The following is a 16,471-nucleotide window of genomic DNA, read 5'->3' on the forward strand; positions in this document are numbered from 1 at the left end:
GGAGAGACGTAATGGGGTGTAGGACTGACTTGTCTACCCAGGCGGTTAATCCGAGCGTCCACCCGAAGGGCCAGGTCGATTAGCCGTTGAGCGTTGGGGGCAGCTCGAGGTAGATCTCCTTCTGAACATGTTCGGCCAGCCCATGCAGGAATCGATCTCACTGCGCCGCCTCATTCCACTGGCACGCGGCCGCCAGGGTGCGGAACTGAATGGAATATTCCGCCACTGATGATTCTCCTTGTTTCAGGTCCGAGAGCTGGTGAGCGGCCTCCCTGCCCGCTGCGGCTCGATCGAAGACCCGTTTCATCTCTTCGGAGAGGGAGTGGAATGAGGCGCAACACGGATGTTGATTCTCCCACACCGCCGTCCCCCATAAGGCGGCCCTGCCAGAGAGTAGGGTAAGAGCAAACGCAACCTTGGACTCCTCTGTCACGAAGGTGTGGGGCTGCAATGCAAAATGCATGGAACATTTGTTAAGGAAAGTCTTGCAAAAGTTTGGCTCACCGGAGTAACTCTCTGGCGCCGGAAGTCGCGGCTCTGGCCGTAAGTGGTCCTGGGAGGTCTCCCGGGGGACGGGCGGCGCAGGCGGTGCAGTGGGCGCAGTGGGAGAGGTGAGTTGATGAATCTGCTGGGTGAGCTCGGACACCTATGTCACCTGTGTCACCAGTGCTTGTTCACAATGCTCTCTGTGGTGAATGAATTCAGACAGTGAAGTGGTGCTCGCTGCTTCCATGGTTGGTGAGAGCGTTCTGTAATGACTGGGTGAAGGAGTGGCAGAAAGCAAGTGCGAGATTAATGAGATTTAATGAAGACAATGAGACAATACAAAACTGAGAAACGAATAACGCTGGGAGGAATGCACTGTCCAAGATGGTGGTGAGGAATGACGAATCCAGAAGGCGGAGGTGAGTTGGCAGCAGGAGAGGGTGACACAGGAACTGCAGAGAAGCAACCCGAATGTAAGTGGGGTTGCTTGGTGGTGGGTTGCGTAGAGTGGACGGGGTTCCGGGGAGACACGGACATCTAACGCAGAAACACACAAGAAAGCAAGGCATAGGTTACAAACATGAAACAACGCTCTCACGAACACAAGACGCTAGACAAGCCAATATATAGGGATGAGTAATGAGTGACAGCTGTTGCTGATGACAATTAACGGAGATGCCCACAAACTAATCAGTGCTGACGCGTAACACACAGACTTCACCCACAAAGTGCAAAACCCAGAGATCCCGGTTTACCAACCGAGACACTTATGGCATGAGAAATCCCAGAATGTTGTGTTTCAGCTAAATGAGTGATAGCTTCATTAAGAGCTCATATGAATCACCCTCTCCCCCACACATCTAGTCTATCCTCACATCCTCAGTCCCTTTGTTTCTATTTTCTGTCAATATCGCTGCTGTAACGGGCCCAGCTAATACAGAGTATTGCAGGATGGAGGCAGTTTAAAGCCCACCGCTGTGGGCATCCCACGGCAGGTCTGATTTATGAGCCAGGTGGCTCTGCCTGTCTCTCTGGAGCTGAAGACAGGGGGATGCTGTCTAACACCTCGTCCTGTCTCTCTGTGTCAGGAGAGGCAGACAGCATCTGCCTGAAACTGAACCACATTTCATGCATTGAGAGGCTAGCAGGGTAAATCTCACAAAACCTGTCAAGAAAAAACTTATGTACTGTATATTGATTTAAATAAAATGTATATTTATATTTAAAATATTATACATAAGGTTTTAATTATGAATACTAATGTTTTAATTTATAAATACATTTACAATTATAAATATTTAATAAAAGAGAAACCCGTAATATATTTGTAGAATGTAACAGTAATCATTATTAAAGGAATAGTTCACACAGAAGTGGAAATGTAATACATAAGCTGTGTGTTTGTAATAAACAAATGTGACTTTAAAACGTTTTTAACTTCAAATATTTGCTAACTCTTTTATTCAATAATATAGCTTTCTCCAGTGAAAAAGTCATCTTGTCTGATTCAGGAGAGAAATATGAACAGATGAAGCACCATTTACAAGTGAAAATAGTCCAAAACTGGTTAGATTTTGATATGAGAGGACTTTTTCACTGCAGGTGCAAGTGTTCATTGTGGATTATGGAAGTGTTACAGTATTAATGATGGGTTTGTTTCTTAGCTTGTTGTTTAATAAGACATTTATTGATGGACTTGAGTGGTGTGGCTTATTGTGACTTTTTTTTTATCAGCTGCTTGGACTCTCATTCTGACGGCAGCCATTCACAGAGATAAAATTTTTCAAATCTGTTCCAAAGAAACAAACTCATAAACATATTTCACATACTGTTATATTCTCAATTTCCCCCTATCCTTTTCCTATCTTTTAATGGCCAATGACAGGAAACTTTTTATATTTAATATGTATGTACACAGTATATGTTTTCTCTTCTGTCTTTATTTTGAATTAGTTTTATCTCCGTGCTCATATTGATCAGTGTTGTTGGGTGGCTGAAGCTTATGATGTTTTGACTACAGACACGTGTCCTTTCACATGAGACGGATGATTATAGTTTGTTTATTGGAACCGCTGTGTTGTGAAATGAAAATAGTCTTGTGTAAACTTCATTATGAGAATAGATGAGAGCAAATCACCTCTTCCTGTTGAATTTAAATAAATGTTTTTCACAAACTACGTTAAAATTCAAGACTGATGATCGCCCGTCCCATCAAGGGAATTTATAATGCTATATACTGTAAAGTATCATTCACGGCACCTTTTGTTATGCATTTCCCGACTTGACTTTTCTTTTTGTTTTGGCTGTTTTTATGCTTTCTTTGTTCACCACATTTATATCTTTTCAATGCATTCAGCATTTTTTCTTTGTCAACAAATAATCAGTAAAATGAGGTACATTTCAGAAAAGTAAGACAAGTCAAAGAAAATATCTTATGAGCTGTTTTATTCATTTCATCATGCATAATGAATATGCATAATTTATAAGTTCATGTGTTCCATGGGACTGGAACTCCTGACTCTCGCGTTGCTAGCGCAGCTGCTTTTCTATTCAGTTTAATTTAAGTTTACCTAACCTCTTTGCAACATTTGGGACATGTCTAAGCATATTTTATTTCAGGGAAAAAAAAAATTAATAACCATCTAAATACATATACAAACTGTATCATATTATAATGCAAAAATTTATGCAAAATGTGCTTTTGTGTTCATGTAAATTATTTAATATATATATATATATATATATATATATATATTATTTTTTTTTACAGCAAATAATCATGCCACTTATGGAGTGGTTCGGCTGGAGTAGTAGTTCTTTCCCACACTGTTTGTTTTCTTAGTCTTAGATCCAAATCACAAACCCGAGAGCCTTGTGGGAATTTCAAATGGGTTTGATTGTGATAATTTTGGCGGTTGTGTGTGAACACGAGTCAGTGAAATCAATTTGACCTGGTCTGCTTCCTTAATTCATAGACCTGGTCTTGTTTTACCATATTTGCTGCAGATGAAAGACAAAAAAAAATGTTTGTCTTTATTTAATTTTATTTATTGTTTTAATATTATTTATATTTTTCACCATGTGATAACTTCCTCTGACACGAATTTCCTTTTTATTTTAACTCGTGTCACCTTGTAAGTGTGAGATGCCAGTTAACAAGCCAAATTATTTATTTAATCTGACATATTTAAAATAAATAAATAAATAATCTATCCGGAATTAGTTGGATTATGGAAAATGGGGATGATAATCGTTTAGAATGTTGGATTTATATTTCAAATGATTATCCATTAAAGATATCATCCTGTACAACCAAACAGTTTGTAAATCAATCTGAAGCTAATAAGGATTCATAATTATATTGTCATTAAAAACACTGAATTAAAGTTCATAAGTTAATTACACCCTGATGCTTTGCCACAGTCTCTGCACATTATCAGTTACAGTAATGTACTGTTGATGTATTCCTGAGGTGCTGTGATGCTAATTTGCAGTCACATCACTTCATACATGCAGAGTGTCAAACCAGACCCTGGTAGACTGTAATTAGTTATTAGCTCTTGCACACTATATAGATTGATTCCGTGCAATTAGCTGAGACAATGTGGACCCCATCTTATTGATTCAGGTAGTCGCTTGCAATCTGTCATCTTAACATCGTCGGCATGTGCGATGGATTCATGCATTGTGTCCTAAGTGCTTTGGTGTGGTTTATGTGGGGCTTTGTTTCCAGTAAAATTCTCAAGAGTGGTCAGTTCATTTACTGTTTTTTTCCTTAAATTGATTTTTGTCATGTTAGTGAAAAAACAAAATGCTGTTTGAGAACCTTACTCTAAAGAGCGTTTTAACAAAGTGAACTGTCAAAGTCAAAATGTCAGCACAGAAGGCCAAAAGAGATGCAATTGGTAAAAAACTTTAGACTTTAAAATCTTAATTTTACCCAAAATATTCACTGAAAAATGTTGAAGAATCAAGGATGAATTCCAGTGTAATAGTCTTTCTTTCTCCACCAGACCCTCCTGTTGTGGATCCAGTCCTGCTGGATGTCCGTTCTCAAACACTTTCGACAGTCAATCTCCGATGCCTGGTTCTCAAGTCAAATCCAAACCGGATAGCCAGTGCCCGCTGGTACCGTAATGGGATCCCCATCCGAACTCCACCGGTGGACCCTCAAAGTGTCCCTCAGCTCCGGTTCAAACTAGACACCACAAATAATGGCACTTACGAGTGCAGAGTGAGCAATGGAGACGGTACATCAACCTGCACCTTCACTGTGTCTGGTGAGTTGTAAAACACTCAGCCAAAAACTGGAAACTTTTTATGCGTTTTGCCTGTTCGTTTACACGACAACAGCGTTTTGGGGACTTAAAATGCATATTTTTGAAAACGTCTTTCTAAGTGCAAGTTTATGAAAATGCCACTGTTATCATTTCCATGTAAACACCCAATACAGGAATCTTTGAAAACAGTGACGTTATGCCCATGCGTAGTACGTGTTAGGTATGTAGACATGTGCAGTATGTGTTACTTTTCAAGTTTTGTCTGGTGCAGCGGATAGGGAATAAATTATATATTTGCAATGCTATTTGCGAGGAAAATACACGCACCCGTAAGCAGATATGCTGTATTAAAGTAATTTTTTATTTAAGTGAAATGTCAGTTTTTGATGTTTCAATGTCCCTTACAAAAATCTATCATGTTAACCAACATACAGTATCTGAAAACCAAAATTTTACATTTAAAAAAAAAAAAAATTTTTGGAGAACATTCAGAAATAACATTTTCATTACTTAATGGGAATGTTAGCAAAATGTTCTTAAAACATACTTTTGTTAGCTGGGGTACATTTCTGCAGAAATGCCTTTGGTAGTAGTCAGAGTAAGGAAGTAAGGCATGCTAAATGTTGCAACACAATTCCTTCTACAATGTTGTTAAATGTTACACAGCAGTTAGGCCTTTAACAGCAGTCGTATTAGTGTGTGACGATAGAACTAGCTGATTAGGATTAGCATTAGCACCTCTCAGCTGTCATGATGTGTTGGCAAAGCTAAAGATAAGACCCTACTGAGAAGGAAAAGCCTAACAAGTCTGCAAAGATGGCAGCCAATTATTTTCCCCAACAGAGAACAGAAACACCTGGGCCTTTCGAAAGTGCACTGTCCAGTGCCACAAACGTTTGACGTTTCTTGGCAGATTTTTTCATCAACTAGCACAGTAGTTAACAAAGCTGGCAACTCAACTCTAAGGAGTGAGTGACAGACGTTTTTCACATAAAATTCACATTTTAATGCTATTCATTTATCACAGGAAAGCAAGCAGAACTGATCATGTGATCCCGGATGGAAGATCCAGTTAAAACCAGCTTGATGATAGTGATCATATGGTTTAGTTGGTCCAAGCTGGTCATTTTTGTGATGGTGATAGTGATGTCTTAAAGATTCATTCTTCTGAGTCATGTCAACGAATCAGTTAAGCCAGTTCACAAAAACTGAATGATTCATTTATGAATCAACAACTGGACTTGACTAAACTGAGAGGCATCACTTTATAAATGTTTCAAGAAGGGTTCATATTGTAGCTTAATAAGCAACATTATGATGTGAATAGTATTCTTGAAATGGTTCACTGAAAGTGTTTGAAAGATCCAGTTCGTTGAAATTAATCAAACTCCACCTCTAAATAGTTGATCATCTAGTCTAGCAGCTTTTGGGCTCAGGCTGACCTAGCAAACTGGTCTGAGCCAAATACCCCTTCGTGTCCCTTGTTTCATCGCCTTGGTCTATTAAGACTTACCGAATATAATACTTTTCATAATGCCTGTATGATATTCCAGGTTGTTCATAAGTTAAATTACAGGTTGTGTGAACTTGTCCCAATCAGCCGACCCCAGCATACATATCACACAAGGGAAAAACATTTAATTACTGGTAAAATAAGACGATTGAAATGTACGTGCCTGAGTGCTGTCTGTAGAGGTCAGCAGATTTGGAATGAGCTTGAGGAAAACCTTAAATTGATGCATTCTGTCTCCGTTTTCAAGAAAAATCTTAAGGAAAAACTGCTTTTAACATATACTTTTTGATCATTTTGAAAGTGTTACATTTGTGCTGGGATCGTTTGTTTGCTGTAGTGTTTGTCTTGTTGTATTTATATTCATTTGTGTTTATGGATTGAGCTTTTGTTCTTGTATGTTATATGTTGTATGGTGTTATTGGGCCCCCTCCTAAGAGCTTTCAGTAGCTTCTTTGGGGTTTCCCCTTTTTACACACAATAACCTTTCTGTAACTATTGTTAATTTTGTCTTTAAAATGATGAAGTGTGTGAAATAAATTCTTCAAATCAAATCAAATCAAATCAAATCAAATCAAATCAAATCAAATCAAATCAAATCAAACAATCTTGGTTTTAACAAGATTAGGGTTAGTAGACCAGCTTGGCCAAACTTGTGGGGTTAAACCAGATGACTATGAAAAACTAGTCTGACCAACTAGCAGTTTTCCAATGCATAATCAGTCCCACTTTTCGGATTCAAATTAGAGTTGTTAAAAGGGACATCGGATGAAGGTTTCACTTTTTCTCGTTTTGCATTTAGTTAGGTTTTTGGCATGTCTGCAAACTTAGAAAAGCTGAAAAGAAAAAACGCAACCAGTTTGTTATGGGCGGTCTTGAGTCTGAAACTCAAGACAGCCGTTTACACGACAACGATGTACTCAAAAAGTTTTTAAAGTTTCATGTATACACGACAACGTTTTCAAAACGATTCATGTTTACACATATCTGCGAAAACGAAATGTATTATGTATGCCAGGCAAGTAGTTGGTCCTGTCACCTTGTTAGTAAACAGCATTTGTAGGGAAGTGAGGATTAAATTATGTATGTGATGTGTTTCCACTATTGGTTGTAATGGTGGTGAAGTAAATCCACACTTTGCTGAAGAAGCGTTAGCAAACTCTTGAGCAGCAACTGTATCTCAATACTGTTATCATGTACTCCTCCATTGTTGTGTATGTTTGTTCACGCTTGCCTTTAAAAGCAATTATTTTAAACAAGTTTAAAATGCACCCTGGAGTTGCAGTTTCATTTGGTGACACTAAATTAAACAGTTCTCCTTTAATGAGATGCTTGTCCTTCATTGATGCTGTAGATAATTGATTTTCACTCGGTGGGTCATGACCCAATAATGGCTTTTTGTCTGCAATAAAAAATACAATTAAATATGCATACCTAGAATGGCAGACAGGTTTTCAACATTATTTTCAATGTAACAGCTATGTCTTGCAGCAGAACCACTGCAATTTCAGTCAGATATCCACCTTATTTTTTAATAGTCCATTAAGCTGATTTTTTTTTTTTTTTATCATATTATTTTAATGCGTCAATATATTTATAGACACACCAGTTTGTAGTGCAAATAGTTTTACCTTTTACTGCACTTTGTTATTCTACTAGTTATTTACATACAAGTGGCTAATGAATCAAAAACATCACACATTCACAGAAAATAGCTTACTTCCTTATTGCAAAATAAGATGGTAGTAGTTTATCTTTTTTTTTTTTTTAGTATTTGACTAACTAGTCATGCTCTGTTTTGGTTTGTTTGTTCATTTAGCTCAACCGTATAATGCAGAGTTTTACTACGACACTCCAAACCCCATTCGCACCCTGAAGAACAATTATTCCTACATCTTGCAGTGGACACAGAAAGAGCCCAGCGCTGTGGACAAAATCATTGGTTACTGGATCAATGTCCAACAGGTAAAGCAAACAACCACAGACACTGGAAGCTTAAGATTTACTACTTCTTTCTTTCTTTCTTTCTTTCTTTCTCTATGGTGGCTCAGTGGGAGGTGGATGAGTAGAATAAGTGTGCTTGTAATAGGAGTCAGGGGAATAGTGTGCTCTGTCTGATTGGGTCTGCATTCCATCCCTGCTGGATAAAAACAGGTCATACACCCTAAGGTGCTCTTTTAAGGAACATGGACAAGCATGTCCACACCATCTTGTAGTGTATGTGATAAACAAAGAGATTGGATTAAAATCCAGTGATACTAAAGCCTATTCTGAGGTCACGTTTCTTCCCTAACCATGTCATTGATGAAGTAAATTGGCTTTTAGGGTTAACCTCACTGGCCACTTTGGACAAAAATATTGCTGTTAGCACAAAAATCACAATAGGAAGTTGCATATTTATAGCATGTGCAAACCTATTGTGTTTAGTAGCTTGAGTTCTTCTCCACAGAGATGAATATGTCCTCATTGTGTCCATCATACTCGACTTTGCCAGATGGGATTGGATGGTCATGTACTGTATAGCTAACTTTATTTCACACCCAAGCAGCAGTAATTCACATAGTTCTTGTCTTTTGACCTTCATCCCTGAGTCAGCAGTGTGAGGCCACATGAATATCTGCTTTGCATTTATGTACGTGATGTAGTGGGGCATTGTCTGAAATAGTTTGCTAAAAATTGTAAATATGTCCCAGTTTCCACTGTGAGGCTCACTGACTGAAAAGGTAGTATCTTCAGTGCATGTCTATAATAACCACCATAGACATTGAGGACACAAGTGAACTGTTAGCTGCCAGTGTTAAGTGTTCCCAACCAAGCATGAATTACTTGAATTACACAATGCTTCAGTTTTTAATGGAGAAAGAGTGCAAGGCAAGATGTGATTTGACAGCTGTTTTTAGATAGAAATATAAAAAACCAACAGTAAATACCAGTGATACAAACTACGCAACTTTTTTTTTCTTCTGCTGTTCTGAGTTGAAAATACAGGCTGTCATTTACATGTTTCATGACTTTATTAGTGACTGTGATGAGACAAGAAGTATGTTTCTATGTTTTCCGCAAATAAGGCATACAGATAAGATTGAATAGATGCATATTTAAAAAAAATATATACATTTAATTGATTACATTTGATTACATTTTTCGTTATTCCCTTAAAGTAAAAAAATATATATTTTAAGTGAAAAATTTGTTGAGAACATGGTTTGCTTCCTTTTAGCTTAAATGTAAAGCTGTTTCTTATCTTAATTTTTATCTGTAGTTTTATTCTAGATATTGTTTCAGAATTGAGCTTGCATGTCTGGTCACTGCCTGTCGTCCTCTCGGTGCAAGCAGCTGGTGCAGCCAGCTTAGTTGGAAAAATGTGCAAATGCATTTTCAGCTACCAAATTTTTACCACACATACATGTGCTGTCTTTGTTTTTGTCATCCACCAAGCCAAGCTTATAATGCTATACCACCTTATGATCAGTGTTAGGGGTAACGAGTTACAAAGTAACGGATTACAGTAACTATATTTCTTTTTTGGGTAACGAAGTAAAGAAACGCATTACACTAATAATATTGGTAACTACACTACTTTACTAGACTATAGGAAGGCTCTTTTTTCTTGCATTACACATGGCGTGTTTGCCTGTGTGTATAGTTCTGGGCCGGGTTTCCCAATAACGATTGATTGTAGTGCTTAACCCTCAAAGACCGAGACAACCGCCCGCGGCTAAAAATAACTGTTATTCTTTAATGTTTAATAACATTTGAATCCGCTAATCCAATCTGAATGCTTTAAAAAGTGATGTAAAGCAGATATTCTCCATGGTTCGGAGGTATCATATTTATCTCATTATGGATTTTCAGAGGCGCCGTAGTGTACGTGATTACGTCATCGCATTTTGACAACATTGATTCGTCAGAAGAAACCAATGCTTTCGTTCCTCTGAGCCAAACAGAAATGATTGTTGACGCTTAGTCCCTCCCCCGTGCCCAGATTGGTTCAAACTGTCCCACATTAAACCAATAACTAGTCTTTTGAACTACTACTTAACATAACCTATTACTTTGGAAAATAAACAAAAACAAAGTGAAAGTAAAGTCTTGTCTTGAGTGCATGGATACAAACACACAATAACACATTTGCATGAGAAAACTCTCCGAAAAAGCACAAAAAACACTCGACAGAGTACTTTGACATAAATCAAAAACAAGGATGAACCAGTGGAACATATCTGATAAAGCACTGGGATTTATGTCTTGGGTCGCTAGGTGATGTCCCGGTAAAATCGATTCTGACACAGATTACAGCCAACAGATCATTTATATTATGTATATTATGTATACTAAGTAAATCATTATATAATTATACAGTTCATAAAGATAGTTGCACTATTTTTTTCTGTTGCACTCTGAATATTTCTCACTCATTTTGTGTGTAGTTTGTGAATCATTTGCACTGTTTTTGCACTGTATTATTGAAGACAATTTGTGCAATTGTTTTTACTATATGCTGCATAGTTTGTGTTTATTGTTCATACTCCGATTGAAAATATATTTCTCAGAAGAAGAAAAAAGACATGCAATTTATCTTTAAAAGAAATTCTAAATGAATGTTTTATACCTTCATTTGATAACCAGAAAAATTTAAATACACAACAGAATTTCTGAGGGGAAAAAAAAACATTTAATAAGGCTATTTTAAGAAAAAATTAATAAATGAAGTTGTTTTTATGCATTTAAATAATTACACATGCTTAAATCAAATTGATTGTTTTGAAAAAATCAAACATTTCATAGGGCCCTAAACATGTAATTTTTTTTATAAATTGCTGTGAAAATGTATGTGTTATGAATTAAATTAATTAGACATGCTTTTTGATGAATACAATTAAATTTAACCATTAAAAAGGAGTTGAGAAACAAAAGTAAAGTAATAAGTAGTGAAGTTACTTTTCAAATGCAGTAACTAGTAAAGTAATCTCATTACAATTTACAGAAGTAACTAGTAACTAGTAACTAATTACATTTTTTGAGTAACTAAATACTCTAAATGCACTAAATATTCTGTAAAACATGAATTTTGTTCAAAAACATATTGAACTGTTTATACTGTAAAAACAAGCCTTAATATGTTATGCAGTGTTACTTCTCAAGTAAACCAGTCTTGCTTTCAGCATTTTTAGATATTTTAACTGGAACACAAAACAGTTGCATTTAAAATATATAGCATTTTCTTTTGGCTAAAAAGCAGCATCTCAAGTATCCTTCATTAGAAGGGCGATCCCATAAAGCCTTACGACAAGCTGAGGGAAGAAATCTATGGTTAAGAATTGAAATTAATTGAACATGAGAAATATCTAAACATCTTGGGACGACCCCAACAGCGGCAGCGGTGCGTCGGGAGCAATTCATGAGTGCATCTCTCACAACTGTGTGCGCTTTGTGACTCTTCATCAGATTTTTTCAATTCTGACGTCCTAATCATCTATTCATAGAAACCTGGCCCAGAGGGGGGCAGCAGGAACGGAAGAGCGCAGATGAATTATGGAAGGAGGCAGGAATCAAAGCGAACGGGGAGGGGGAGATTAGCCACTTGTCTTTGTGTGCATGAATAGCTAATCTTTTCCTCTTTAAAACCTTACCTTAAGTAAGAGTCTACAGGGACCAATGAATTAACATCCTGACTGCAGCAAGCATGCATTAACTTTCATGAGTTTGAGTGTGTGTGCGTGTGTGTGTGATGGAGAGAGAGACAGATTATAGATGAGTTTCTCAATATACTTAGTTGAGTATATGTGCATATTTGATCATAGCAGAATAACAATGAATGTCTGTGTGTGAATAGTGAAATATAGTTCATTCCATTTGTGTGTGAATCTACAGTATACGGTGAATTGACCTGTCCCTTTGTGTATAAATTTGTCTAAGGTGTGAATGCGTTGTGCTGCTTTGCGGTGGTAGTAATGTTGATAAATGTTTTATAGATGTTGCTCTGAGAAATGTAGACGAGAGGGAAAAGAGAGAGAGGGTAATGAGCTGAAGAAAGCAGAGTCATTGTTTCAAACAAGCTATGTTTACATGCACAAGTTTTGTTTCAATTAGACTGAATTCATTCCGAGTGATGAATCTGAATGTTGTGTTTATGAATGCTAAATAAAGTGACCCTACTAAACTTAGCATTCTGTCTTCCTTTACTTAAACACTTTCTTTACATTTTCTTATAAAAGGTGCGCAGACTGCTTTTATTTCCTCTGAACTCGCCAAAGAAGATTCAGAACATTTCTGAAATGAGTGTTGTGTTTTCAGAGTCCGCAGGAAACATCAAGCCTAATTTCTAAAGCTGTGCCACTTGTTTACCGGTGCGGAAAACAGAATCCCTCTAGAATAAACGTGTGCTGAGTAAGATGAGAAACTTTCATTACCTATTATTATTTTGGGCTCATTTTTTTGCAGTTCTTTTTTTCCCATTAAACTGATGCTAACAAGCTAAACCCTTTATTCAGACATTTTTCTAAATTTGCTGACAAACCCAGTTTCATGTTTTAAACACACTCTGTGCCATATGTTACTCAACCACCAGAGACTCAAACAGCTGTCCGCATCCAAACCGAGCACCAATGACAGACCTCCAATCAGTGGGGTGAATAACCTCAGGAGAGGGAGTGAGAAAAAGAGCTCTTGAATGCATTAACGCGTCTTTATTGAGATGTACCTGCTGGGGAATCCTGCGGTGAGAGAAGCGCGGTTCACAGGTCTTTGCTCACACTTTGCACACCTGTGATTTTATGAGAGGTGAGATCTTACAGCTGTGTGTGTGAGAGTTTAGTACATAAAGCCCTTTGCAATGTGATGTAACCCTTCAAGCTTCTACATTGTGCTAGTTCGTGTTCGTCATCCTTTAATGATTCAGTATGTACCATTTTCCTAAAGACCAGAGAACTGGTTCCCTTCATAAAGGTTAAAATTCTATTCAAATAATAGAATATGCATTCCAGATATCAGTGTTTACTCTTCAGACAGATTTATCTATCGTGGCATGTTTAGAGGGAGCGCTAACAGGAGAGAAGTCAAAAACTATAGAATACCCAAGATGTGTCACGCGTATTGTTTTGAATGGGGCTAAAATGCAATGATCAATATGGCCGCTCAATCACAGGAAGCCCTGCCTTCTGAATGAAAGAGCCAATCGCTAATTCTTGCACTTGCATGCCCGAGAGGCATTTCAAAGATGACTGACCGAGTGACATGACTTGTCGTAAAGGGACTTTGGAGACCTGAGGATGTGTTTCAATTTACCCAACATGCCCTGCTGCAGGTGAACATGTGACAAACGAAATTATGTCTGACAATTCACTCACTACATGACATGCAGTGAAACCACAGCTTGATGTTATCAGGTCTTTCTCAATACAATGATGCTGTTATTGTTGGCACATACACATTCACCGGCCACTTTATTAGGTACACCTGTTCAGTTGCTTGGTAACAAAAATTACTAATCAGCCAATCACATGGCAGCAACTCAATGTATTTAGGCATCTAGATGTGGTGAAGACGACTTGCTGAAGTTCAAACCGAGCATCAGAATGGCGAAGAAAGGGGATTTAAATGACTTTGAACGTGTAATGGTTGTTGGTGCCAGACAGGCTGGTCTGAGTATTTTAAAAACTGCTGCTCTACTGGGATTTTCATGTACAACCATCTCTAGGGTTTACAGAGAATGGTCCAAAAAAGAGAAAATATCCAGTGAGCGACAGTTGTGTGGAAAAAAATGCCTTATTGATGTCAGAGGTCAGAGGAGAAGGGCAGACTGGTTAGAGATGATAGAAAGGCAACAGTAACTCAAATAACCACTCATTACAACCAAGGTATGCAGAATACCATCTCTGAACACACAACACGTCGAACCCTGAAGCATATGGGCTACAGCAGCAGAAGACCACACTGGGAGCTGCTTTTGTTAGCTAAGAACATAAAACAGAGGCTACAATTTGCACAGGCTCAACTGGACAATAAGATTGGAAAAATGTTGCCTGGTCTGATGAGTCCCGATTGTGACATTTAGATGGTAGGATCAGAATTTGGCGTAAAGAACATAACAGCTGGATCCAACCTGCCTTGTCTCAATGGATCAGGCTGGTGGTGGTGTAATGGTGTGGGGGATATTTTCTTGGCACACTTTGGGCCCCTTAGTACCAATTGAGCATCGTTTAAACGCCACAGCCTACCTGAGAATTGTATCTGACCATGTCCATCCCTTTATGACTACAGTGTACCCATCTTCTGATGGCTACTTCCAGCAGGATGATGCACCATGTCACAAAGCTCAAATCATCTCAGACTGGTTTCTTGAACATGACAATGAGTTCACTTTATTCAAATGGCCTCCACAGTCACCAGATCGCAATCCAACAGAGCAGCTTTGGGATGTGGTTGAACGAGAGATTTGCATCATGGCTCTGCAGTCGACAAATCTGCAGCACCTGCATGATGCTATCATGTCAATATGGACCAAAATCTCTGAGGAATGTTTCCAGCACCTTGTTGAATCTAGGCCATGAAGAATTAAGGCAGTTCTGAAGGCAGGTTCAATGAGGTACTAGCAAGGTGTACCTAATGAAGTGGCCAGTGTATGTGTTTCTTATATCAAAAGTAATAAATGAATTAAAACAAATACAATAAAAATGTATTTGTTACTAGCTATTTTTCAGGTTTTAATATTGTCGTTGTTGTTGTTGTTTTATCCATATAGTTGGTAATCCAGAGGATAATGTTCCTCAAGTGGTCTCAGTCGTTGATTGCATTTTTTGGTCTTTCGTTCTTGACAACGTCCAATACATTAGGTGGCCGTTTATACCAAGGATGATAACAATAATGACAAAGATATAGTTAAAAAAATTCCAAATGTAAAGCAATTACAGAATCCACACCATATTTACACAGATAATGACACAGTGAAATGATATTATTGGAAACACTTTTTTGTTTCAGCTGGTGAATGATAAAATCACTGACAGCCAATCATAATCCAAACTGTTTAAAGAGCTTGAACATTTAAAGCACCAGACGACAAAACTGCAGTGCGCCTTTAATAAACAGAACATTACTGTGCATTGAAGTGAATGGTAATACATTTATAGTTATCTTTACACTTAATACTGACAGGATAATCAGGCATTGGAGGCACTGTCTCCTGTCATACGACTTTTTGTCTGCATTTTGCATTATGTATATAGCTTTATAAAAGATTTGATTTCATATTTCATAATGTTTAATTTGCTTAATTTCTGTAAAATCAATTATTCTCTGGTCTTATCTTTTTTCTTCATTAAGCACTGCCACCCTTCCCTTGGAGAAAACACCGCTGGACTCTCTCTCTTGTGTGTGTGTGTGTGTGTGGTAATTTAGATGAGGAGAGATGCACAGAAATTTTGTGTTAACAGAGAAGAGCAGCCAACCAGAGACAATTTATCTGTGACTTTTACAAAATGCATGTTTGCATGTGTGTTTTGGATACGGCTGTTAAGTCTTGGCATGCATTGTGTAGGCTCAAGTGGGTTTAGTGTTGGAGACGTGGCGGGACACACTCCATGTTGCCGTGGTGAATGGCCCAGAAACAGTGGTTTATGGTGGGACTTAATTAGACAGATAACAAATGTGTTTGACCCCTCACTAGCCAGGTTAACATCACAGCTACGCTTCTACTTCCTGCCTGGAAAAGGGGAAACAAAGGATGAATTGGAAACACACACACACACACACACACACACACACACACACACATACACACACACACACACACACACACACACACACACAGACACACACACACACACGCACACACACTTATTCATGTGTGTTGTATTTGTAGGGAATACCGGCAGGTTTACCTGCTGCCCGGGTCTCCATGAAGAACTAAGCAGAGATAATTTCTCATTCCATTGTGCACTGTTTCCATGGGGCTGCTGCCATGTTTCCCATAATTCCATATGGAAAAAGCCTCGACTGCCAGAGTGCCACTGGCCCTGTGATTACCACACATCTTCTGGGAGTGAGAGCTGACCTGAAACAGCTCACTGCACATTCATTTCATCTAATAAGATAAGGCTAATAGTATTATATATTACTAGTGTAGGTTTTTGTGGTATCAAATAAAGCTGCAACATGTTTGGTTGTATGAATAAGAGAAATCAAAAGCTAAACA

General features: G+C 38.1%; 1 protein-coding gene across 2 annotated transcripts in view; it reads left to right on the forward strand.

Moving 5' to 3' along the window:
• LOC132110429 (MAM domain-containing glycosylphosphatidylinositol anchor protein 1-like) overlaps positions 1–16,471 on the forward strand; it is a 186,167-nt gene that overhangs the window by 128,906 nt on the left and 40,790 nt on the right. For both annotated transcript variants that reach the window (XM_059517022.1, XM_059517021.1), the window contains exons 10-11: positions 4,500–4,766; positions 8,096–8,241. In XM_059517022.1, coding sequence (XP_059373005.1) covers positions 4,500–4,766; positions 8,096–8,241 — 413 coding nt within the window. The remainder of the gene's footprint in view (positions 1–4,499; positions 4,767–8,095; positions 8,242–16,471) is intronic.

The sequence above is a fragment of the Carassius carassius genome, chromosome 30 (assembly GCF_963082965.1).
Source record: "Carassius carassius chromosome 30, fCarCar2.1, whole genome shotgun sequence".
In the NCBI taxonomy this organism is placed as follows: domain Eukaryota; kingdom Metazoa; phylum Chordata; class Actinopteri; order Cypriniformes; family Cyprinidae; genus Carassius; species Carassius carassius.